General features: G+C 34.4%; 2 protein-coding genes across 5 annotated transcripts; one reads left to right on the forward strand and one right to left on the reverse strand.

The window, feature by feature from the left end:
* The first annotated feature begins 9,481 nt into the window (after window positions 1–9,481).
* LOC110659231 (probable small nuclear ribonucleoprotein F) lies at window positions 9,482–13,251 on the forward strand. Of its 2 annotated transcripts, none has more exons than XM_021817095.2 (6): window positions 9,482–9,622; window positions 10,520–10,589; window positions 10,846–10,933; window positions 11,015–11,052; window positions 11,249–11,313; window positions 12,981–13,251. In XM_021817095.2, the coding sequence occupies exons 2-6, from the start codon at window positions 10,584–10,586 to the stop codon at window positions 13,048–13,050; spliced, it is 267 nt and encodes an 88-aa protein (XP_021672787.1). In that variant the 5' UTR covers window positions 9,482–9,622; window positions 10,520–10,583; the 3' UTR covers window positions 13,051–13,251. The 2 variants fall into 2 exon arrangements, with proteins under 2 accessions (XP_021672787.1, XP_021672789.1); XM_021817097.2 differs by having other exon boundaries at window positions 9,499–9,622; window positions 10,490–10,589.
* A 3,672-nt stretch (window positions 13,252–16,923) lies between these two features.
* On the reverse strand, window positions 16,924–22,131 carry LOC110659233 (uncharacterized). Of its 3 annotated transcripts, XR_009146027.1 has the most exons (3): window positions 21,150–22,131; window positions 17,491–17,615; window positions 16,924–17,395 (listed from the first exon to the last, which is right to left on the reverse strand). XR_009146027.1 is itself a non-coding variant. In XM_021817100.2 (2 exons), exon 1 carries the CDS (start codon window positions 21,700–21,702, stop codon window positions 21,151–21,153), a length of 552 nt encoding a protein of 183 aa, XP_021672792.1. In that variant the 5' UTR covers window positions 21,703–22,131; the 3' UTR covers window positions 16,924–17,395; window position 21,150. The 3 variants fall into 3 exon arrangements, 2 of the variants coding, with proteins under 2 accessions (XP_021672792.1, XP_021672793.1); XM_021817100.2 differs by lacking the exon at window positions 17,491–17,615; XM_021817101.2 differs by lacking the exon at window positions 16,924–17,395 and having other exon boundaries at window positions 17,487–17,615.
* Between the last annotated feature and the right edge of the window lie 2,838 nt (window positions 22,132–24,969).

Consider the following 24,969-nt stretch of genomic DNA (forward strand, 5'->3'; position numbering starts at 1 on the left):
TAAATATTTTGATATTACTTTCCTTTACGTTATTTCTTCTTTTTCAATTTCATTTCTTTAACTAATAATTTACCATATTTTCTTATTGAATGGTCAATTAGAATAATTCAAATTGAATTATTAAACTCTCAATATTAAAAGTATTTTGAAATTTTATATAAATTAAAATGGAATATGAGTAATTTTGGGAGAGATTATTAAAAAAATATTTATAATTTTTTTTATAATTATGCTCTATACTTTAAAAATTACTAATTAAATCATATATTTTTAAATATTACACAATTCTTTCTTACCATTAATATAATGTGGCATATGATATGGCATGACATGACATTTGGCATGATATTTTCGTTAGTTACTCAAGGGACTAAGTAACTGTGAGGTATAATTGTATAATTTATAAAGTATAGAGTTTAATCGGTAATTTTTAAAATATAAAATATAACTAAAAAATTTGAAAATTATAGGATTTTTTTGTCAATTTTCCTTAGAAAAACTAATATGAACACAGTGTTAGTACAAGTGTCCCTTGACTAGAAGGCATGCAGGCCATTCCTACATATATAAAAGCCCCACCACCAGTGAGTTATTGCTGCTACAATGGTCAAGAAAAAGGTCGCAATTGGTTGATACGAGAAAGGGCAATAGCAACTATCAGAAAGAGTTATAAGAATGTGGCATTGTCGGAAGCCATTCTCCATTATTGCACTTAACTAATGTCTGTCTAGCAGTGACGAAGTTAGGATTTATTTTTAAAGAGGCCAACATAACATTTAGTGCCTGTTTGAAGCGTGGAAATTATTTTTTAATAAAAATATTATTTTAAATAATTTTAAAAAAATAATTTTATTATTTTAATATTTTTAATAAGCTATTTTGTAACAACCCAATTTTTCTAATAAAATATATTTTATTTTTCTTTTATTGACCTGATAATCTATTGATATTTTATTCATGAATTTAAATTAATATTTTCACAATGGTAATTTTTGTTAAATAGGTATCATTTTGTTTTTGATATATTATTATTATTATTATTATTATTATTATTATTATTATTATTATTATTATTATTATTATTATTATTTGTCACGACCCAACATATGGGCCGGACCGACACTAGGACCTGGGCCAGCCTAAAGCCCCCGAGGCCCGTAGTAAGCCTAACTATTCACTTAACTCAACTCTAAGGCCCATTTGGGCCCAATTTCAAGAAATCAACCGGACAGAGTCCGGCCATAAAATGGACCTACCAACGGGGAGTTTTTGACTCACCCGACCTGCAAACACGGTAAATACTCAATAGGGGAGCTCAACTCACCCTCCACATACTCATATCATCATAAAAACATATGGGAGCTCAACTCACCCTCCACATACTCATATCATCATAAAAACATATGGGAGCTCAGCTCCCTCATCCAGTCCATCAAACATGCATATTATTATACGTTTACAGGTCCAACATGGTAATAATATTACAGACCAAAATCAAATAAATACTTCTAACACATGCGAAAATTTTAGGAGTAAATAAAATTACACAAATATTGATAAACAACCTGCAAAGGAGAAAAGCAGGTTAACCACAATAAAATCCTCCTGTAACCTGAAAAAAATATTGAACAGGAGTGAGCGTTCGACTCAAAGAGTAAAATATCAATTTTAACCATAATCTCTATAACTATCTAAAACTAACGCACCATGTAGAGTGAAATGCAACACCAGCAATAATTTCACATCATAACATCAAAAAGGTAATTTGGAGCACTCACGCACCCGGTAATATCAATCATAATATATATGGGAGCTGATCCCCTATACAGCTCTCTTAATTCCAATTGTGCCAACGAAGAACTCAGCTCGGACTTCCACTTAATAACCAAATCGGGGTCCCAGCGAAGAACTCAAGCCGTGTCTACCCCGAAGGACCGGGTCCCAGTGAAGATCTCAAGCCGTGTCTACCCGTCCTATCCATAGTCCACATCACATCACACGCACGCCAACGCACGCACACTGCTCCAAATTACCACAACAACATACATGGCACTTTCACAGTTATGAATGCAACATAAATCGTGCCTAAAGTTTATCTACATAGATATATGCATATAAGTGATGCATGGGCATGCTTGAATATATAATAATAGTGAAATTACATTTAAAATTAATATTTTACTCACAGACTTGACAACGGTCACTGTGGCGGCTGGGCGGAGGAAAAAGGCTGTCCCGGCTCACCTGACAATTACATTACAATTATTTAATACAAATGATTCAATACAATTCAAGAAAAGACCAAATACGTCCTAAGTCGTGCCGAAAATCCGGCAGAGTCTCCCCTATACCTAGGACCTACCCAACCTGCAAAAGGGCTCAAAACACACTTATATATTCACAACCCATATATCCACAACTCAATCTCATCACACAGCCCCTCCTGGGCCCATCAAATCAATCATCCATCACAATATGTAAAATTTCAATTTAATCTTTATAATTGATCATTTTTGCAAAAACTACCCAAACAAGCTCTAAAAATTCTAAAACTTTGCCCCGTGGTCCTTAGCAATATTACTAGTCTATTGCAAAAAGAATCATAATTTTCTGAGCTATCACGAATATTTTATGGATTTTTAATCCTATTTAAGCACTAGAAAATTACGAAAAAGCAAGGTTCGGGTTTACCTTTGCCGATTCTGACTTCGGGGACGTGCTTGAGACGTCTGACAATGGGGGGGTAGCCAAAACCTCTGTCCAATTCGGAGACTTTTCCGGTAACGGGTCTGTCTGGTCGGAAATTCACAGACCTGGTCAACTGTCGAATTTCCGTGAATTGAGGATACCTACACGAAGCCCACAATACGGGGGTTAGTACATAATTTTTTCAGAATTTTCTAAGCTCATTTAATGCTCGAAAAGACACTGCGAAGTTTCGTGGGACCCACCGAAAAACGGTGTCGAAAAATTTTAAAATTTATATCCCTGCGAAGCTCTCGACGAGTGGAGCGCTCTGGTACTCTCGGTTTTCTCGTGGGATTCACGGTTTGCGAGAAATCTAGCCCGAAAGTCAAAATGGGCTAAAACTTCCCGGGCAAAAATTGGACAAACCGCTAGATAGATTTCGGTGTTCTTAGTGTCTATGGAAAGCTCTCGACGAGTAGATGATGTTAGACACAAGACCCGGTCCAATTGGTGGCCGGATCGACCGGATTTTGGCCGGGAAGCCGAGGAGTCGCGCGTGCACTGCGCGTTGTTTCGGGCCGGCCGTGGGGAGGCTGAGGCGCACGGCGAGGTGGAAAGGCAGGGGAGGTGGCAGCGCGGCAAGAGGAGGAGGGAGGAGAGAGAAAAGAGAGAGAAAAGAGAGAGAGAAGGGGAGGAGGTCGGGACGCGCGGAAGAAAAGAGAAGAAGAAAAAGGAGCCGGTCCGATTCGACCGGTCCAATCCGGTCAGGTTCGATTCGGCCGGTTCGATTCGGAATACAAAATTTTGAATTTTTACTCTGTCTCGGGACCGAAAACGAGGTCCAAAAATTTCGAAAAATTTTCAGAAAACTCAGAAAAATACGTAGATTCCAAATATATTTTTAGTTTTGCCACGTGGTCTTTAAATTAATTTTTAAAAATCATCAAAGTTTATATTTTCAGAAAATCGAACCCGATTTTTAAAATCCAAAAAATCTCAAAAAAATTCCTAAAATTTAAATAAAATTAAAATACCAAAAATGCTCATAAAATAATAAAATTTAAAATTTTGGGGTGTTACATTCTTCCCCCCTTACAGAAAATTCGTCCTCGAATTTTACACAAGGCATAATAAAGTACATGATTATACATTGAACAGATAAGGGTACTTGCTATGCATGTCCCGTTCTGACTCCCAGGTGTACTCTTCCACTGACTGGCTCCTCCACAAGACCTTAACCATAGGGATCTGTTTTGATCTTAGCTGTCTCACTTGGTAGTCCACTATGGCTACAAGTTGCTCCTCAAATGTTAAATTCTCCTTTAGCTCTATTACCTCCGGCTGTAGTACATGAGAAGGATCTGGAATGTATTTCCTGAGCATGGAGATGTGAAATACGGGATGAACGTGAGAAAGGTTGGGTGGTAGCTCCAACCGGTAGGCAACTGCTCCAACTCTATCAGTAACCTCAAAAGGTCCAATATACCGAGGTGCCAACTTGCCATTCTTTCCAAATCTCATCACTCCCTTCATCGGAGAAACCTTCAGGAATACATAGTCGCCTACTGCAAACTCCACATCCCTCCGTCTGGGGTCTGCATAACTCTTCTGCCTACTGAAAGCTGTTTTCAATCGTTCCCTGATTAAAGGAACTACTTCTGAAGTGTACTGTACTAGATCTACATTATGCACCTTCGCTTCTCCCATTTCCGTCTAACACAGAGGAGACCTACACTTTCTTCCATATAGTGCCTCATAGGGTGCCATCCCTATGCTGGAATGGTAACTGTTGTTGTAGGCAAACTCCACCAAAGCTAGCTGATCATCCCATTGACCTCCAAAATCCAAAACACTCATGCGAAGCATGTCATCCAATGTTTGGATTGTCCTTTCGGACTGTCCGTCTGTCTGAGGGTGGAAAGCCGTACTAAAGTTCAACTGTGTGCCAAGTGCCTCCTGCAACTTCCTCCAAAACCGAGAAGTGAACTGGGGCCCTCTGTCAGATATTATGGAAGCCAGAACTCCATGCAATCTGACTATTTCTCGGATGTAGAGCCAGGCATACTGTGCCACAGAATATGTAGTCTTCACAGGCAAGAAGTGAGCTGATTTGGTTAAGCGGTCTATAATTACCCATATGGAATCATATCCTCGCATGGTACGAGGCAACCCAGTCACAAAATCCATAGTGATCATTTTCGACTTCCATTCTAGGATAGGGAGCTCCTGCAGCTTCCCAGACGGTCTCTGGTGTTCAAACTTCACCTTCTGACAAGTCAAGCACTTGGACACAAAGTTTGCTATGTCTCTCTTCATGCCATTCCACCAATAGCTATCCTTCACATCATGGCACATCTTGGTGGAGCCTAGGTGAACATTGTACAGTGTATAGTGTGCCTCTTGCATGATTTCATTTCTGAGATTGTCCACATCGGGCACACATATCCTAGAACCCTGCACTAGGGTGCCATCATTGGCAAATCCAAACTCACCACCTTCACCTTGCTGTACTTTTTCTATGATCCTCATCAATTGTTGGTCTCTGTGCTGGGAAACTCTAACTCTATCTCTCAAGTCTGGCCTCACTGAAAAATGAGCCAGCAATACCCCCTCATCTGAAAGATCTAGGATTAAACCTTGATCCATCAACTCATGTACCTCCTGAATTAACGGTCTATTCTCTGCTGAAATGTGCGTCAAACTGCCAGAAGATTTTCTGCTCAAAGCATCTGCTACTACATTGGCTTTCCCAGGGTGGTATTGGATGGTGCAATCATAGTCTTTCAGAAGCTCCATCCATCTCCTCTGTCTCAAGTTTAAATCCCTCTGTTGGAAGATGTACTTCAAACTCTTGTGGTCGGTGTATATCTCACACACTTCACCATACAGGTAGTGTCTCCAGATCTTTAGTACAAAGACTACAGCCGCCATTTCCAAATCATGGGTGGGGTAGTTCTGCTCATGCCTCTTTAGCTGTCTTGAAGCATAAGCCACTACCTTTCCATTCTGCATCAAAACACACCCTAGGCCAACTCTGGAGGCGTCACAGTACATGGTGTATTCTTCACCACTCATAGGTAGTGTCAACACAGGGGCGGTGGTTAGACACTCCTTAAGCTTCTGGAAGCTCTTCTCACAGTCATTTGTCCAAATGAATGGAACATTCTTCCGAGTTAACTTAGTTAGAGGAGCCGCTATCCTGGAAAAATCTTGCACAAAACGCTTATAGTAGCCAGCTAGACCCAGAAAACTTCGTACCTCAGTGACTGTTGTAGGCCTAAGCCAATCAGTTACAGCTTCAATTTTCTTGGGATCCACTTGAATGCCGTCACTAGAAACCACGTGTCCCAAAAAATGAGATGCTTTCTAGCCAAAATTCACATTTTGAAAATTTGGCATATAGCTGGTGCTCCCTCAAAGTCTGCAACACCATTCTCAAGTGCCACACGTGTTCCTCCTCGGTCCGAGAGCATACCAAAATGTCATCTATGAATACGATGACAAAACGGTCCAAAAATGGTTTGAACACCTTATTCATCAAGTCCATGAAGGCTGCTGGTGCATTAGTGAGTCCAAAAGACATCACCAACAACTCATAATGACCATATCTTGTCCTGAATGCCGTTTTGGACACGTCCTCATTCCTGATTCTCAACTGATGGTAGCCTGATCGCAGGTCTATCGTGGAAAAGAATCTTGCCCCTTGGAGCTGATCAAACAGATCATCGATCCGAAGAAGTGGATACTTGTTCTTCACAGTCACCTTGTTCAGCTGTCTATAGTCAATACACTATCTCAATGAACCATCTTTCTTTTTTACAAATTGAACAGGAGCACCCCAGAGTGAAGTGCTCGGACGTATGAAACCTTTGTCCAACAGCTCCTGTAGTTGCTCCTTTAACTCTTTCAATTCTGCTGGGGCCATCCTGTAAGGTGGCATTGATGTGGGGTTTGTATCCGGAACAAAATCAATGCAGAACTCTATTCCCCTTTCTGGTGGCAACCCTGGAAGCTCTTCAGGGAAGACATCCATAAATTCTCTGACAACAGGAACATTCTCCATGTTGACACCTTCTACAGATGTATCTCTCACCAATGCCAAATACCCTTGGCATCCACGCCTCAACATTTTTCTAGCACTAATTGCTGACACCAAGTTATATGGAGCCACGCTCCTGTCACCATCAAAGCTAAACTCTTCCACACCAGGTATGTGGAAATACACCTTTTTGTTCCTGCAGTCTAAGGTGGCATAATGAGTTGCCAACCAATCCATCCCCAAAATTATATCAAAATCCATTACTGGTAAAGGAACCAAGTCTGCTGGGAGGATCTTTCCATCCACTACTACTGGGCTACCCGGAAAAACCATATCTACATCTATGTTGTCACTAAGTGGGGTAGCTACCGACAAAGGGCATTCTAGAGTTGTAGGGTTTCTACCCAACCTATGGGTCGGACCGGCACTAGGACCTGGGCCAGCCTAAAGCCCCCGAGACCCGTAGTAAGCCTAACTATTCACTTAACTCAACTCTAAGGCCCATTTGGGCCCAATTTCAAGAAATCAACTGGACAGAGTCCGGCCATAAAATGGACCTACCAACGGGGAGTTTTTGACTCACCCGACCTGTAAACACGGTAAATACTCAATAGGGGAGCTCAGCTCACCCTCCACATACTCATATCATCATAAAAACATATGGGAGCTCAGCTCCCTCATCTAGTCCATCAAACATGCATATTATTATACGTTTACAGGTCCAACATGGTAATAATATTACAGACCAAAATCAAATAAATACTTCTAACACATGCGAAAATTTTAGGAGTAAATAAAATTACACAAATATTGATAAACAACCTGCGAAGGAGAAAAGCAGGTTAACCACAATAAAATCCTCCTGTAGCCTGAAAAAAATATTGAACAGGAGTGAGCGTTCGACTCAGAGAGCAAAATATCAATTTTAACCATAATCTCTATAACTATCTAAAACTAATGCACCATGTAGAGTAAAATGCAACACCAGCAATAATTTCACATCATAACATCAAAAAGGCAATTTGGAGCACTCACGCACCCGATAATATCAATCATAATATATATGGGAGCTGATCCCCTATACAGCTCTCTTAATTCCAACTGTGCCAGCGAAGAACTCAGCTCGGACTTCCACTTAATAACCAAATCGGGATCCCAGCGAAGAACTCAAGCCGTGTCTACCCCGAAGGACCGGGTCCCAGTGAAGATCTCAAGCCGTGTCTACCCGTCCTATCCATAGTCCACATCACTTATAATTTAGTTTGGGTAGTTTTTGCAAAAGGACTAGTTATGGGGGCTAAATTATAATTTTCCAAATTATGGATTATTGACTGTTTGGTGGGCCCAGGAGGGGCCTTGTGATGTGATTGAGTTGTGATTGTGTGATTAGCAGATATAAAAGTGTATTTTGAAGCCTTTTTTCAGGTTGGGTATGTCCCAGGTATAGGGAAAACTCTACTGGATTTTCGGCATAAATTAGGCTGTCTGTTACCTCTTAAGAGTTTTATTTTAACTTAGTACTAATAAATTTATAATTTAATTATTAGGTGATCGATGTCAGCTATTTTCCTCCATCCAGCAGCTACAATAATTCTCGGTGTACTGTGAGTAAAATATTAATTTTAATTGTAATTTCGATATTATTATATGTTCAAGCATGTCTATGCATCACTTATATGTATCTATGTAGTTAAATACTAGACACGTTTTACATTGCATTTATAAATGTTGAAGTGCCATAGATGTTGTTGTGGTAATTTGGAGCAGTGTGCGTGAGTTGGCGTGCGTGTGGTATGGTGTTGGCTATGGACAGGATGGGTAGACACGGCTTGAGATCTTCACTGAGACCCAGTCCTTCGGGATAGACACGGCTTGAGTTCTTCGCTAGGACCCCGATTTGATTTATTAAGCGAAAGTCCGGCTTGAGTTCTTCACTGGCACAGGTTGGATTAAGAGGGCTATATAGGGGATTAGTTTCCATATATGTATTGTTTGACAGTGTTGGGTGTGTGAGTGCTCCAAATTACCTTTTTGCTGTTATGACGTGAAAATATTGACGATGTTACATTTCTCTCTACAGGGTGCATTAACTTTAGATAGCTATAGAGATTACGGTTAAAATTGGTATTTTACTCTCTGAGTCGAACGTTCACTCCTATTCACCTATTTTTTTAGGTTACAGGAGGAGTTCTTTTACAGAGCAACCTGCTTTCTTTCTTGCAGGTTTAACGTCGATTATTTAATTGTTTTATTATTTTTCAAAATTTAAAATATAGAACTCCGCATGTGTTAGTAATAGTGTGGACCTTGTTAAAAATTACGTTAATTTAAATTTTTGAGATTAATAAATGAAGATTTGTATGGTATTCAAATAATTTGTAAGTGATGATAACAGAGTTGAGCGGGGTTCCCCTGACTTCATTTTTTGATGTTATCGGGTTGGGTTGATCCGAATAAAAATATTTTATTTTATTTAATTTTATTTACATATTGGGCCTAAGTTTTTGGGCATTGGTTATGGATTTGAGAATAGTGAGGCTTACTACAGGCCTTGGGACCTTTATGCCGGTCCAGGTCCTAGTGCCGGTCCGGTCCATAGGTTGGGTCGTGACATATTTAGAGTGTTAGCCTACTAAAGGTGTAAATTTCGTTTATGAGTAATAAAAATTAAATTTGGTTTGCATTAAATTCTAATGTTATAATATTTTTTATTTATTTTTCAATGATTAAAAATATTTTAAAACAATATAACAAAGCAAACCGTGCTCTCTAAAATTAAACGCTGCGTTTTGGTGCTAAGATAATGTATGCAAAAGCCGAGGAAAAATTAGGGAAGCGGAGCGGGGTTTTAGTTTCAGAGCTAGCAGATCAACAATATCGGCGAGGCGACCTCTGGTCTATTTCTCCTCTCTTAATATTTGCTCTTATTTCTGTTTCTTGGTTGCTTTCTTGCTCAATTGGTATTGTGGTGTTTCCTTTGCTTTGAGTTGATTTAAAGCCTTTTTTTCTTTCAATAATTTCGATTGGTTTTGCATTTTGTTTGTAAACTTTGGGGATTTTGGGTTGAGGGTTATGTTCAATTCGGGGACCTTTTTGGCTTAAGTTCATGCTAATTACTAAAATTTTCTTTTTTTTTTTTTTTTTTTGAATTCGCTGCTGTAACTTGAAATTTTAGCTGAAGATGTCAAATTCTATGGCTTTGCGTATTTTCTAGACATGAAATGTTACCTTTTTTTTTCTTTAATCCATTAATGCCAATTTGTCAATACATTCCTCATAGTCTGTTTTGCTAGCCACATCATTCATTCTTTTACTTATATAATTTTTTAATGTCTATGATTGCGTTTCTGCTGTGTTTGTATAATTAGTTAGTGAAAAATGTCAACTTCTAGTACTTCCAGAGCCTAAGGTTCAGAGGAGAAGTTTAGTCACATGGTCTGATTTGGGCTAGCATTATAGGATTTATGTGGATAAGAGCTCGAAGAAATTTCAATTCAAATTTTCGTGATAAACTCATGTTTTAATATAGTATTTTTGATGTGTTGTTCGTCACTCGTGAAGTTTAATTTTGTAAATGTAAGGTTTGAGTAAATATTATGGTTGAAAGTATTAATGACTGTAGTGTTTGTAGATGTAATCTCTTAAAGGGAGATTTCGTTGAATTTTGTTCTTAACAAGTTTATTTGTCTTTTAATGTATATAGCTATACTTTTGCAAGTCTATTTCACATAATTTGTAAAATATGATTATTTTACAATTCAGATTTGTGACACAAGTTTATGGCCCTTCCAGAAATTCTAGCTTAAAGCAATTTTATTACCTTGATCAGCCTTTCTCTGCTTCTCTTTTGCCCTCCATGGCTGTAAGTATTGAATGCTCGTCTCCTTGTCTTTCTTTCATAGCATTCTCTTACTCTTTTAATTGCTTTAATTGTTCTTGCATAAAAGATGGAAAAAAAGAAGAAAGGGGGTGGGGGGGGGGGGGAGGGGGGGTGAAGGTGGTTTGGAGTTTATTTTCTTGCGCTGGGTTCTTGATTCCTGTTCTATTCTGCTTTCTGAATAAGAGAAAAGATTTTTGTATGATCTTGCTGGTTGATAGCTTTACATTGAATATTGCAGACCATACCAGTTAATCCTAAGCCTTTCTTGAACAACTTGACTGGGAAGACTGTTATCGTAAAACTCAAGTGGGGAATGGAATACAAAGGCAAGTCTACCTTATCTTTTTCTTCTTTTTCTTAGTAATTTCAAACTTATTGTTCATTATTTCAACTGGTTGCCCTTTCAGGTTTTCTTGCTTCAGTGGATTCATACATGAATCTACAGGTCCTGCCTCAATTTACTTGTATCAATTAATTTTTTAATCTTAGTTTCCTACTTTCTTACCATTATCCCATGTAACTTAAGTGAAATACAATCTTTCACAATCTGTTGGAGTTTCTTTATGTGTAATTTCGACTATTTCTCCTCTTTGGTATACATTGTTTGTAACCTTTTACAATTATTGAATTCTGATATGCAGCTGGGTAACACTGAAGAATATATTGACGGTCAATTCACTGGAAATCTTGGAGAGATTCTGATCAGGTACCTTATAACTAAATGCCTCCTGGTATGAACATTTCGTACAGGGCATGGGTGTTAAACCTCAAATTTCTTTTAGTTGAAGTCAGTGGTAGAATCAGAAATTGACATTAGGGAGGCCAAGATCTAATAATTTGTTACTCTCCTGAAAATTGAATAGTCACTATCTGTTAGAGTTAAAATAGTAGCTTTTAAATTTTCAGAATCCCTTTTCATAAAATACGTATCAATAATTTTATTTTTTTACTCATGATATTATCGTCTTAATTTTACTAACTTAAAATTTTATTAGTTCACAATTTAAACATACACATAATTACAAAAGTAAAACTTAAAATTTTATGAAAACTTTTATAAATTCACATTTTGCACATGCATATAATTACAAAAATAACACAAAAGTAGTTAAAAATTAATAAAAATTTTCGTCAAATTTTCCATCTATTTTACTAAATATCAAAACTTAATAAATACCCTATAAAATGAAATTATCAATTTTAATTATGGAATAGAATGAAAATGAAAAGTAGAATGAAATTATTAATTTTGATGGGCTGAAATGTTTACTTAATTATGAATTTGAATTATAAAATAGGGCAAGATAAGATTTTGAAGAATAATTTCACTTGAATATTAGAAAAAAAATATTTTAGTGTGGGTTAGGAGTTGAGAGAAGGGAGATTGAGGTGGTTTGGTCATGTGAAGCGTAGACATACGGAGACTCCTGTTAGACAAGTAGAGTACATTAGGTTAGAGGATAGAAAGAAAAAAAGGGGTAGATCTAAATTGACTTGGAGGAGAGTAGTACAACATAACCTAGAAGCATTACACATTTCTGAGGATTTAACCCAAAATCGTTCAGAGTGGAGAAAGCGAATCTATATAGCCGACCCCAAATTTTTGGGATAAAGGCTTAGTTGAGTTGAGTTGTGGGTTAGGAGTAACATTAATCCAATTAATGGGGGCAGCATTAATTCATACAAGGAGAGGTTCCAAGGAGTTCTTTTGGGTTAGGGGTCCCATGGCCCCTGTTCCCCTAATTCCGCCACTGGATGAAATGAAGATCGATGGAAATAGGTTGAAGTTACATGAGAGTAGTTAATCTACTAAATCTTTAGTTACTTATGGAGGCAAATAATAATTAATAAGTTTGTAGTTTTCTTGTACTTGTACTGCTGATAGAATCCTGAATTTCTGATGTGATGTTCTGTTAGTCTCCATCTTGATAAGCAAAGAAAAAGGACTACAGGGTACTAGGAGGCTGCAACCTGCAAAGTATGAAGTAATACACAAGACAAGGTTTATGGAAATCTTAAAAACAAATTAAAGAACTTGAGAACCTCCTGTGTGAGTTATGACTAAAATAACAAGCTTTAATCTATCTGTCAATGATAAACAAGAGAGGCTGTTTTAGTATTGTGAAGTTATTGGTGTTGGATGGGTATTTGGGAATTTACATATAGTGTATTGTGAAAAATAGACATCGAGGCTAGGCGCCCCCCTTCAGGTGAGAATTAAAATGTTAACACAACTCCTCTTAAATGTGTTAATCTTAGCATGACAAATTTGTGTGAAATCATTAGAATTCTTTTTTTCTTTTTTTGGCTCCAGAAGACTTACAAATTATTTTGTTCTTTTATTATTATTATTTAAAAAAAAAAACCCTGTAGGTGCAACAATGTTCTCTATCTTCGAGGTGTCCCGGAGGATGAAGACATAGAAGATGCAGACCACGACTGAGAAGTGGATTTCAGTTATTGAATTGGTAGGCCTCTTGTAGTTCCTGTTCAAGCCAATGATGGTAGGCATTTGTTGTTTAAATCTGATGTTGTCCATGACATGTACCTTGTCTAGTTAACAAACTGATATAACTTTATTATGGATTTGATGCATTCGAAATCTTGACCTGGATCAATATTACATGTTGCATCTCTAGTAGAATGATGACCTGATTGGATGCTTTATGGTAACATTCTACTTTGTGTTGCATAACCATCTATGTGACAACTTAAAACAGCATCTGTTGCTTGCTGTAATAACGAAAAATGAGGACAGGAAACCTAGGCCATGGGTAGCAGTTTGCTGGAACGCTTTCTATTTGTCGTGCCCATTTGAATGTCTGAATCAACTCCCTTTCTAGAAAAAATGGGGTTATTTTTCAGAAGAAAATGTTCCAAGGAAAACTTGAGAACCACTCTCTGGACTTGTTTCTTGGAAAACCAAAGAACAGTGGAGAATCACCCAAGTGTGCTAATAGCTGAGAGATGTGGTGGTTTGCCGCTGATCATCCTATTCCTTTCTTTGTGTTTCGCTTTCCTTGAAGAGACGTTAAGAGTGAATCGCCTCGCTGCTTTGTTCTGTTGTTTGGAATATAAAGAATATAAAATTTTACAAGAACTCAATTTAATTATTTTTTTATTAATTTATATTTAGAATGAAATAATTTATTTTTTTTTAATTTTAAAAAATTTTCATTTTAGAAGGAATAGAATTATGTATGACTTTATTTTATTTTTTTTTTACAAATGATTTAGTTTAAATAAACGTTTTGAATGTGACGTAGATAAGAATAAAAAAATCATCGGCATCTGCAAATTTTACCCATAAAAACGGTATGTTCAAAAAGCACAAAACGAAATCCTAAAGCAAGATGACATCATGAACTGTTAGGCTTGGTCTGAAATAATTATTTTTTTAAAAAAATTTAATTCAATTTTCTTATAATTATATTTAATTTTTATTTCTTTAAAAATAATTTTTTTAAATTAAAAAAAATTAAAATTTTTTATTCTAAATATGAAAGCTAGTAAAAAATATCATAAACATAAAATAATCACTGTATTATTAAGTGAATAACAAATTAATCCAAATTAATGTAGGTTATAAGAGAAGTGTGAACGGAGGATCTCATGAACTTTTTCGTGAAATCTATATTTGAACAGCAATTTTATTCTAATAATAATAATAATAATAATAATAATAATAATAATGTAAATTTTACAAATATTTTGTTTTTATTTGATGTTATTAGTATTAGGATGCAGTTTTATTTCATTCATTTATAGTGGTTATTAATAAAGTAATATTTATTTTGTTAAAAATAAAATTATCATAAAATCTTTCTAACATAAATACTTTTTATATAAGGTGCATTTTAGTATTATTTTATTTAGCCTGTTACTTTTACTGAATTATTATTATTATTAATTAATTTAAATAATAATTATTTACAAAATAAAAATTACTTTATTGCAAATAAAATATTCATAAAGTTTCCCTTTCCGAAAAGATTAACAAAATCCACCATCCTGAAGCAAAGCAAGCAGAGCTTTCCATTTTCACTGCATCTCTTTGGTAACATGCATTGCTTTAAAGACAATCCTGAAGCAAGGCAAGCAGAGCTTCCCATTTCCACTGCATCCGCCTCATTAAAACGTCAAGCTCAGAAATAAGCGACTGATGGAGAAGAGAACTATGACCACGAAGGTCTTGGACAAGCTGGGAAGGTAATGGCAGAGTTTAGGCATCTCAATCTCCTATAGCCTGAAGGAAAACTGATGGCCAATAGAAGCAGCTCCATCATAATCCTTGAGTTACTAGCCAACTGGGAACCCAATATCATACATAGATGGACATTAAAATCCTCTCCAAGAAGCTTAAAAACTGTAGACAAATGAACGCAAGGCAAGCTTGAGGAGAGGACTTCTGCACAATCATCCATAGAAGATCTTAAAAGATCCTTCACAACGAAATTATAAGACCAGTAATACTCAATGCAAAGCTATATACCGCCAAATTAGAAGGGAGAGGAAAGAATCCACCCTTTCGGATGGGAATGAGCTGTCCCCTACCTTTAAGGGCAAAGAATAGCCACAGATCTGATTATCGAAGGCTAGGGAGAAGAGAGAAATGAAGAACTCTCATTGAGAAGGGAGACTCGACTGCCATTTCTTCCTTGTTTTGACTGATTTAAGAAATTTGAATTTAATTTTTAAAATAAATTAAAATTAAACGAAATAAGAGAATATTACAATACTATATTATTCAAATTCAACTTATAAAAAAAATATTTAATTAACTTAATTTCAATTAAAAATCAAATTCAAAACCTGAAAATTCTAAAATCAATATTTGTATACAACTTTAATGAAACAAAATTTAAAATTTAAAATTAATAAAAGCTTGACAAAATTTTATGGCTGGACTTGCTTGAATTCTTGCTGAACATAGCAAATGTGATTTAAATTTGAACAATTTGCATTTGATTTAATAGAAAGTTCAAAATTTATAAAATCTTACTAAAATTCCTTTTCTACATTTAAATGTGTCCACTGCAATTAGAGGTGTGCGATTTCAATTTGGTTTGAAGTCTACCTAAGAATTGAAACCAAATCAAAATTTTGGTATAGTTCTAATTTGATTTCTCATTGTTCGGTTTCGGTTAAGTATGATTTTCAATTAAAAAAATTATATTTAAATTAGTATTTAAATTTTAAATTGGATTATTAATACATAATATATTCTATAATTATTTTTAAATTATATAATTTTTAACTATAAAATATATATATAATTTAAGATTAAATATATTATATAATATAATATTATAAGTATATCATATAATATATATTTTAACTATTTGTTAATTATGTAATACTTAACTATAAAATATAAATATAATTAATAATTAACATATATATAATATAATAATATATTTATAATTAATAATTACAAAGGTAATTTAATTTACATATAATTAAAATATTAAGAAAATATAAAGAAATAAAATATAACATTAAGTTTATTTAGTTCATATATATATATATAATTATATATATATATATATATATATATATATATATATATATATATATTTTGAAAGAATATAAAACATCTAAAAAAAATAAAAAAAAACATATGAATAAATTTAGTTTTTAGTTCACTTTCGATTTAGTACAATTTTAATTTGATTTCGGTTCAATTTTGATTTAGTTCTTAATAAAAAATTAAAACCTAAACAAAATATAAAAAAAACTTTTGTTCAATATTCGTTCAGAATGATTCTTTAATTTGATTTGATTTCCAAGAATCATGCATAGCCTTAACTGCAATGGACCAAATGTCGCTTATCGAGGTGTGAACTTTGCTGTTAGTATGGCATTAGGAGCTGCACTGGGTCACATTAATCACTGCATGAATGCAAGGGTATAGTCACACTGTTAAGGACACTCACCATCCCATTTTGAGAATGGGCTTTGTGACACTGAAGGAAGCAGCCATAGGACAAGTCCTTTCGGTGAAAGAATGACCATAGAGCTCATGACTGAAAATTAAGGTCACGGACCTCAGTTCTGCACTAAAATTGGTGCAGCCTGCCAGTCTGATTCACCTTTGGATACAGTATGGATTGGTTGTGTTTCCAGAAAATTATAAAATCTCTAATCTGAACATTTACAGATGACAATTAGTTTCTGTCCCCATATTTCAACAGTTCAGATAAAGCGTCTAAAATTAGAGCCACAAGGAAGAAAAATGGTACTCATCGTCATCACATTGTAAAGAACCTCGCTATGTAGACCAAACTAATTCTATGGGAGGAAAAGCATTCCAAGCTTACCTTAAATAGAATCAAAATAAATGGTAAGTGTATTAGACAATGCACGGTAGCCTGTAAAATCAACTAACAATACCAATAACAATATAGACAACGTTGGTACATGTTGGCAATTGCTATCAAGTATAACCAGGGCAAAGGAAAATGGCTTCCAGCCGGTCAATTCCACGACAACCAAAAAATATACCCAGATAAGATGAAAAGCGAATTCAGTTGATGTGGTGGTTGGGATTTCTTGGTGATCGGTTCACAATGTTCTGACCCACAACCAAACCAAGCTTTCTATAAGCGAAATGACACCAGCAGGGTGATTTGGTAATTGGGATTTTTGGATTTGGATTTTAAGTTCTTTAACAGATAATGTCACGTCCTTGGTATCAAACCCAGGACCAAATAGCCTCCATAATTGAATGGCGCCAACAATGCCAATTTCAGGAGGGATGTATGTCTCACTTAAGTGGTGAGCAAAACCTGCGTCAAGATTAGCATTCCAACTCTACTTTAGAAGATGATGTAAAATAATACACGTATAAAACTAGAAAGATGCAATATAGGAAATCAATGACCATGAAGCAGAGAAAATTCCTCTGCTCTTATAGATGGCTAGTTTAAAGTCTACGATTTGGTTCAGGGGTAATATCACATTAATAATCACGCTGCTTCAGATCCTGCAGAATCCCATCATGCGGACCTAGGTAGTTAAAAGCATAAAACACATTTAAAGTGATGCATCACCTCATCGTTTAAAGCGCAAAAATAAGTGCTCGCATCATTGAAGGAAGCACAAAATTATCAAAAATTTAACTAACAATATGCAAAGAAAATAAATCCCCCGTATAAAATTTAAACCCTTGAGAAATCATCAAACATCCAAAAGCTTTTAGCATTCAAATTCATAGTCATGACCTACTAAATTTTCCATTAAAGTCCTTAACACTTTCATCCTCATATCCAAAATAAGATCCCATTTCCATCAAAACCTTTATCTAAATCAATCTCAACATCATCCAACATTGGCTTTGAAGTTGAGGCTCTTTGTGCTTTTTTTGTGCCTTGCACTTCAAGCGTAAAAGATCCCTCACTTCGCTAAATGCACTTCACTTACCATATGTAAAAGCGCTTTCCTATTAATCATTGTGCTTTTTCGCCTGAGCAAGCACTTTTTGCGCTTTTGACTACACTAATGCAAACAATTTTCCTTTTTTCTTTTTTTTTTTCAGGGTGTATGCATGTGTAGAATTGGATTGCAGCCCTTTGGTGCCCTGCAGTGAATATTCAGATTTCACCATTTTCTTAGTCATTAATGTAAAAAAAAATAAAAAATAGAGAATTAAAATCCCAACGAGATGCACAGTTCAATTCTAGTAACATCTTGATTTAGACAGCAGATGTAGCTTATGGAAGAGGACATAATCAGGTTTGAAACATAAATTTTAGACAACAAATTCTTCTCAAATGAAGCAGAAGCACAGGCTGCTTACACAAGAATGACGGTTCAGAACTCCATACTTACCTAAAGCAATTACACATTGTCATGGATGAATGAGAAAGGAGCGCAAATGAGAAAAGGCATAGATCTGACTATGGTTCCTTCTTTATCACACACAACAGGAAAACGGGGGATTTTCAACCAAAAATTGAAGTTGTTAGCAACATTAGACTACCAGCAGCAGCCAAAGATTGTAATTATCATAAATCACTCCAAAAGCAGGCTTATCAAGCAGAATCTAAAAAGCCAAAGCACACATGGGGTATTGGCTACAGTCGAAATGTTATGATAAAAATGCACATAGAAACAGGGGTTTCATTCCCTTGGCTATGTGTAAGGAAAATGGTGTATTCTAGAGGAGGCAAGAAAGTTCTGGAAGGATTGCAATTGGTTGTCCAGCTCAGTTAATTTCTGTTGGAGTAAAATTCGGGAGGCATGTGGGGCAACAGCTCCAAGTTCTATGTAATTGAGTAGAAGAGTGAGGGGTGGGTATGAAATGGAAATTTGTATTTCTTTTCAACTAAGTAAGCTTGAAGGCAGTTAGTATACTGCTGGGGTGTGAGGGAGATAGTTTGTATCTTGTTCCACCTGGATCCTTCAGGTTCTTTGAATAGAATTCTCTTCTTCATCCTGCTGCCATTTCTTGTTCTGTTTTCATTAGTTAAATTTCAGTTTTGTGATTCCTTAATTGTTAGAATTATGACTCAAAATCCTATAGAGATTTGGAGAGATGAGAAATATTCCTAAATAAGATAGAGAAATATTTCCTATACAGAGTAGAACTCTTATTTTAGTATTATTCCTAAATTGAGTGGAACTCCTAATCATATTAGGATTGAAGGAATTAACACTATAAATAGGAGAATGTTGTAAAAGGTTATCTCATTGAGAGAGGCTGTCGCCCATTGTAGAGAAGAGCCTTGCCAATTGTTGCGGATTTGGCTCTGCCCATTGATGAGGGCTTTTATCCATTGCAGTGGAGATAAACTTCGGCCTAAAGTGGAGTAAGGACATAAAATTCAAAAGGAAGGAATTCTTATCCATTGATAAGAGAGCTCTTGCCCATATAGTTAAAGACACCCTTTGTAGTATAGTGTCGTAATAGTAAATATATTGGGCTATGTCTAGAGGAGACTGAGAGAGACTAACTAATATATTTACTATGAGCAGTTATGTAGTATGGATTCTTTTGGTTGTAATTGGGTTTATGGGTAGTATAGTTTTGAGTTTGTAATTGATGATTTATTATTTGTTAATAGTAAAAGATGGCATGCCCGTGGATGTAACCCTATATTGAGAGGGTGAACCACGTAAATATTAGTGTTTTGTATATTTACTTTATTTCCTTATAATTTACACACTTACGCAGTGCACAACAAATTTGTATCAGAGCATGCGAATGATCTTAATAAGTTTGGTTGAAGGTGGAGCTATTATGATATGTGGAAAGTTGCACATGCAACATTGGTGGTGCAAGCTCAAGGTGATGGAGAGAGAAAATTTAGGTGGAGCTCTTGATGTGAAATCAAGATGGTTGATGACGCGACTATTTTTTGAAAAAAGAATTAAGTTACACCCAAGATAAAGATTGAAAAATAGAGATTTGAAGGATTCAAGGTCAAGTATGGAGATTAGATGATTTGATAACACCCAATAATTTGAGTTATACAATGGTTGATGTATTTGGAGATTGTTAGAATTATCACTCAAAATCCTAGTGAGATTTGGAGAGACATTTTTTCTAATTTGAGTGGGAGAAATATTTCTAAATAAGATAGATGAATATTTCTTATATAAAGTAGAACTTTTATTTTAGTATTATTACTAAATTGAGTGAGACTCCAAATCAGATAAGGATTGAGAGAATTAACACTATAAATAGAAGAATGATGTAAAAGCTTAGCTCATGGAGTGAGGGGTCTTGCCAATTATTGCGGATTTGGCTCTGCCCATTGATGAGGGATTTTGCCTGTTGCAGTGGAAAGAGTCTTCGACCTAAGGTGGAGTAAGGACATAGAATTCAAAAGTAAGGAATTATTGTCTATTGATGAGAGGCCCTTGCCCATATAGTTACAGGCATCATCCTTTGTGCTGTAGTGCTGTAGTGTTACAATAGTAAATATATTAAGTTATGTCTAGAGGAGACTGAGAGGGACTAACTAATATATTTACTATTAATTACTTATCATGCGTTTGCATAAGTAGGCAAGTGATCCAACTAGTGGTGCAAATCAACAGATCATCGAATGGGAATCAAAGGCTGCATAATAGATCTCTGAATGCAACTGATTAACAAACACTTGCAACACTGAACCATTGGGCCATTAGGTACCAAAATATTACCATGCGGATGCTAAGCAATCAACTTGGAGAAAAAGAAAAGAAGGAAAAGAAGGAAAAGAAGGAAAGAAAAAAGACTGATTTAATGATCAGTGCACTCAGCATAAAGAACCAAAGAAAAAAAAAAGAAATATAACAAGCCAAAAAGAATAACAACATTTGACAAAAATGCCTTGTTGCCAAAACAGAAAATAAGATAAACATGAATAAATAGATTTATCATTTTCAACTTATGCCCATAAACACAAAATGCAAATTCTCCACCATGCTCTAAAGTGTAAACTAGCACCATTCATATAAACCTACATTAAAACCAACTCATGTAAAACAAAACACATTCGAATTATAAATCTAAAATTTCCAAAGTAACACATTATATAAATGAAAAAAAGGAACCTCATCCTTCTACTGAATTGCCAAGGACAAATGAGAATAATTCACGAACCGGTGAGAACTCTACCAACCCAATATCCATTGCATACCCTGTAACAGGCAACTTCAAGTCTCTCAAAACACAAAATGCCTCTCCTATCCTCGCCTTTGGCACATCTTGAGCCACTGCACAATAAGGAATCCAGGAGTCAGGGCGGTAATCTTCAGTAATCTCAATCCCTTCCTTCTTCAATGCATCATACAATTGAGAATGAAATTGAAGAAGTGAAAGTGAAGGCGTAGGGGCTAAAAAGAGGACATTGTTATCATTTGGGAGACCCCCAATTGCAGAGAGAGATAAGGATAATGGCTCCTGCTTTGAGGCAAAGTTCTTGACAATTGATTCAAGCTTTGTAGGCTCAGCAAACGAGCTAGAATAGAGGGTTATGTGAGGGCGTGACTCGATTTCGATGAGATGGGTGCTGATTTGACGTCGAGCTAGCACGTTCCAGGCCTTCAAGACCTGATTTTCAAGGGCTGGATCGAAATAGAGTTCAATTGCATAACCTTGTGACATCGAGTGACAATTAAGAACTATATGAAGCAGAACAGTAGTGAAATAGCGAAAATGTTGATACCCAGAAAGGAAATTTGAGATCTAAGAGTACCCAGCTATGGAAACAAGTGAACAGTATGTGAAATTAAACTATCCCTAACAAGAGAAGCACAAGAGAAGGGAAGACCCAGTTAGGGATTGAAGGTTATAAAAGGCAAACAAGTTGAAGAATGAGCCGCAAGGGGAAAAGCAGAAAACCCTAGAAATTGGAAAAGGAATCAGCATAAAATAGAAGAGACCCAGATGAGATTGAAGGTGATAAACGCCTAAAAAAGTTGAGAAAATGTAAAATTAGAAACAGAAAGAGACATGGGAGACAGATCAGAGAAGCGGAGAGAAGAGAAGCACGCTCTTATTAGGATAGCTACATGAAAATATTTTGAATAATCTAATTATTCATTTTTTTAATTTTTTTGTTTTTTAATTGAAAAAGTAGATTTCTATTTTCTAAGACACCAATTTTTTGAGCTATATAATTTAAAATTTAAAAAAAATATACAATTTAAAATTTTATTTTATATATAATTTATTTAATTTTATTTTTAATTCTGTTTTAGAGAGAGAATAAGAGATACGGATAAAGAAAAATTAATAAAATAGAGAAAAAAAGGGAAAGTAGGTCAAATAAATTAAATTTAATTATCTATATATATTTAAATAATTATAATATTTAAAAATTTATTTATTAAAATATAAAAATTTATTTATAAATAAAAAATTATACTTAAATATCATATATTTTCATATTTTTAATATATTGAGATTAAACTTTCCTTTTAGTAATTTTAAGGTTTGTGTTTTTAATTTTTCACATTTAAATATTCAATTAAAATAAATATTAAAAATACTAAGTCAGCATTGACGTCAATTTAATTATATTTTATCAATACTACTAATCATTTTATCTATTAAATACCTACAGACCCCAAATAAAAAAAAATAAGTCCTTTTTAATAAAAAAAAACTAAATAAAATTTAATTTTTAAATATATTAAATATTATTTTATTAAAATATAATATTTTATTGTTTAATACTTTAAATGAATATTTCAAAATTTATTTAGCGTGTAGACAATAATCACAAATTAATAAAAATAAAAAATATATTATCGATACAAACGACGCATGGTAGCTGCAATATAATAATAATAATAATAATAATAACAATCTGGCAAAATTATTGGATTTGACTATTATTAAAAGAAAAAAAAAATGGCATTTAAACATTAATCTTGACCGCCGTCGTGCCGCCGATTAATCTTGATTGTTTTTTTGTATCTCATTTTTTGTGTTTATTAGTCTGAGGCTCCGAGCAGCCCATGATTCAATTATTATTATTATTATTATTATTTTAAAATAATTTTAAGTTTTTATTTTTTTATTTATTGAGTTTTTAAATTTTTATTCATCTACATTAAACATAAAAAGCTTGGAATTCTTACATTATATTTAAGATCATTATAAGAAAGTAAGTAATAAGATTTTTTAAAATAATGTAAGATAATGTAATGAAGGTAATCTATAATTTTTTTTTTTTATTTCATTTTACTTGGAAGAAGGAACGGAAATGATAATTAAATAATTTTATATTATTTAGCTGGAATGTATGAGAAAATAATGCTAAGCATAATATTGCTTAAAATATTCTTATTACGCAAATAGATATATTTTAATATTTAAAATAATAATATGTATAAAATTTTTAAAATTTATTGAGGATAATATGAGTAACAAAGAAATTATTACTTATTAAAATTTATAAAAATTCACTAATTTAAAGTGTTATGTAAGCAAGGGTTTTGAAAATTTTGAAAAACTTAGAAGTCTTAACAATCTTAACTTTCTTAAACAAATTTGTCAAAATCTCACATCTAAAGGAGAAATGAATCCTAATGGGTTTATAAGGAGTAATTATATGATAAAACTGTGATTTCATGTAAACAATTTATATGAAATGATAAATCAATCAGATATAGACAAATGTTTAAAAGGTCTAATGGTTAACTTTGGTTAAAACTATAAAAAAAATTGTCAATTTTAGCTTAAACTTTTTTTTTAGTCAATTTTGGCCTATTTTTGCAAATTAGACTCAATCATGGTTAGGGGAAAGAATTGCTTCTAGAGATGCATATGTGGTAGCTAAGTTAACAACAAATAATAATGTTTAATTGTGGGGCCCACAGTAGTTAACCATGGTTAACTTCTAAAAAAACAATTGCGTTTTGGTTAAAACCAAAATGCAGCCGTTCAATTTCCTTCCATTACAAAGCAATCGTCGACTATTTAGGGTTGTGGGTTAGAGTTATATGGTGTATGCTTTCTAAACTCGTATATGTAAGGAAGAAGATTCGAGTGGCAACTAGCAGCAAGGAGGGATTATTTAAGGGTTTTGATTGTGCTTGAAGTTAGAGATAGAGATTAGCTCATCTGACATCCAAGGGTACATTGTATTGCAAAAAGTAATAGGCGATGGCTCAACGTAAAAAAAGGTATGTTTTTCTTTTGTGAATAGTTTAATCATTTCAAAGCTTTTGCATGTGGGGTTGATGATTATAATATTAATTTAGGGTTAGTGGAATTGGGAATTGAAAAAAAAAATTAGGGTGTTCTGAAATAGGGTTTTTAAAAATTTGAAATTGGTTTTTTTAAATTCGATTTTTATCATGTGGAAATGGGCATTATTTTGTATTGTTTATGTAATGCATTGTATATAATCTTATTTGGATAGCATGCATTTTGTATGGCAGGTCTAAAGTTGAGGTATGGGTTGAAGGGTGTATGGTGGTAAATGTTATAACCTGGCATATAAAGGTGGAAAATGTCTAAAAGAAAACTGGTATCATTGTATGGGTGTGGGTCATTCTCAAGTTGTTAACGAGATTAAAGAGTTGGGTTATGCTGGGGTCAATCACATAGCTTATCATTCACTTAAAAAACTTAAATTTGACTGTTTGAAGTTAGTTATAACTGAGGATGAGGTTAGAAAAATGTTTGCTGAAAGTGTGGAACATGGTTTTATGAAGATTTATATGGAAACAATTAGTGTTAATGAGCCTAAACATGTTGCTGATGCAAGTAATTTGAATGAAAAGAGAGTGAATAAGGAGGTAGAGTTTGTTTTTAATAACTGCCACTTTTCGACTTTGGAATATCTACCATTGACGGAATATTTCAGTGAAAATGAAAACTTCACTAACAAGGGAGTGACAGTAAAATTTGAAAATGTGT

The sequence above is a fragment of the Hevea brasiliensis genome, chromosome 18 (genome assembly GCF_030052815.1).
Source record: "Hevea brasiliensis isolate MT/VB/25A 57/8 chromosome 18, ASM3005281v1, whole genome shotgun sequence".
In the NCBI taxonomy this organism is placed as follows: Eukaryota; Viridiplantae; Streptophyta; class Magnoliopsida; order Malpighiales; family Euphorbiaceae; genus Hevea; species Hevea brasiliensis.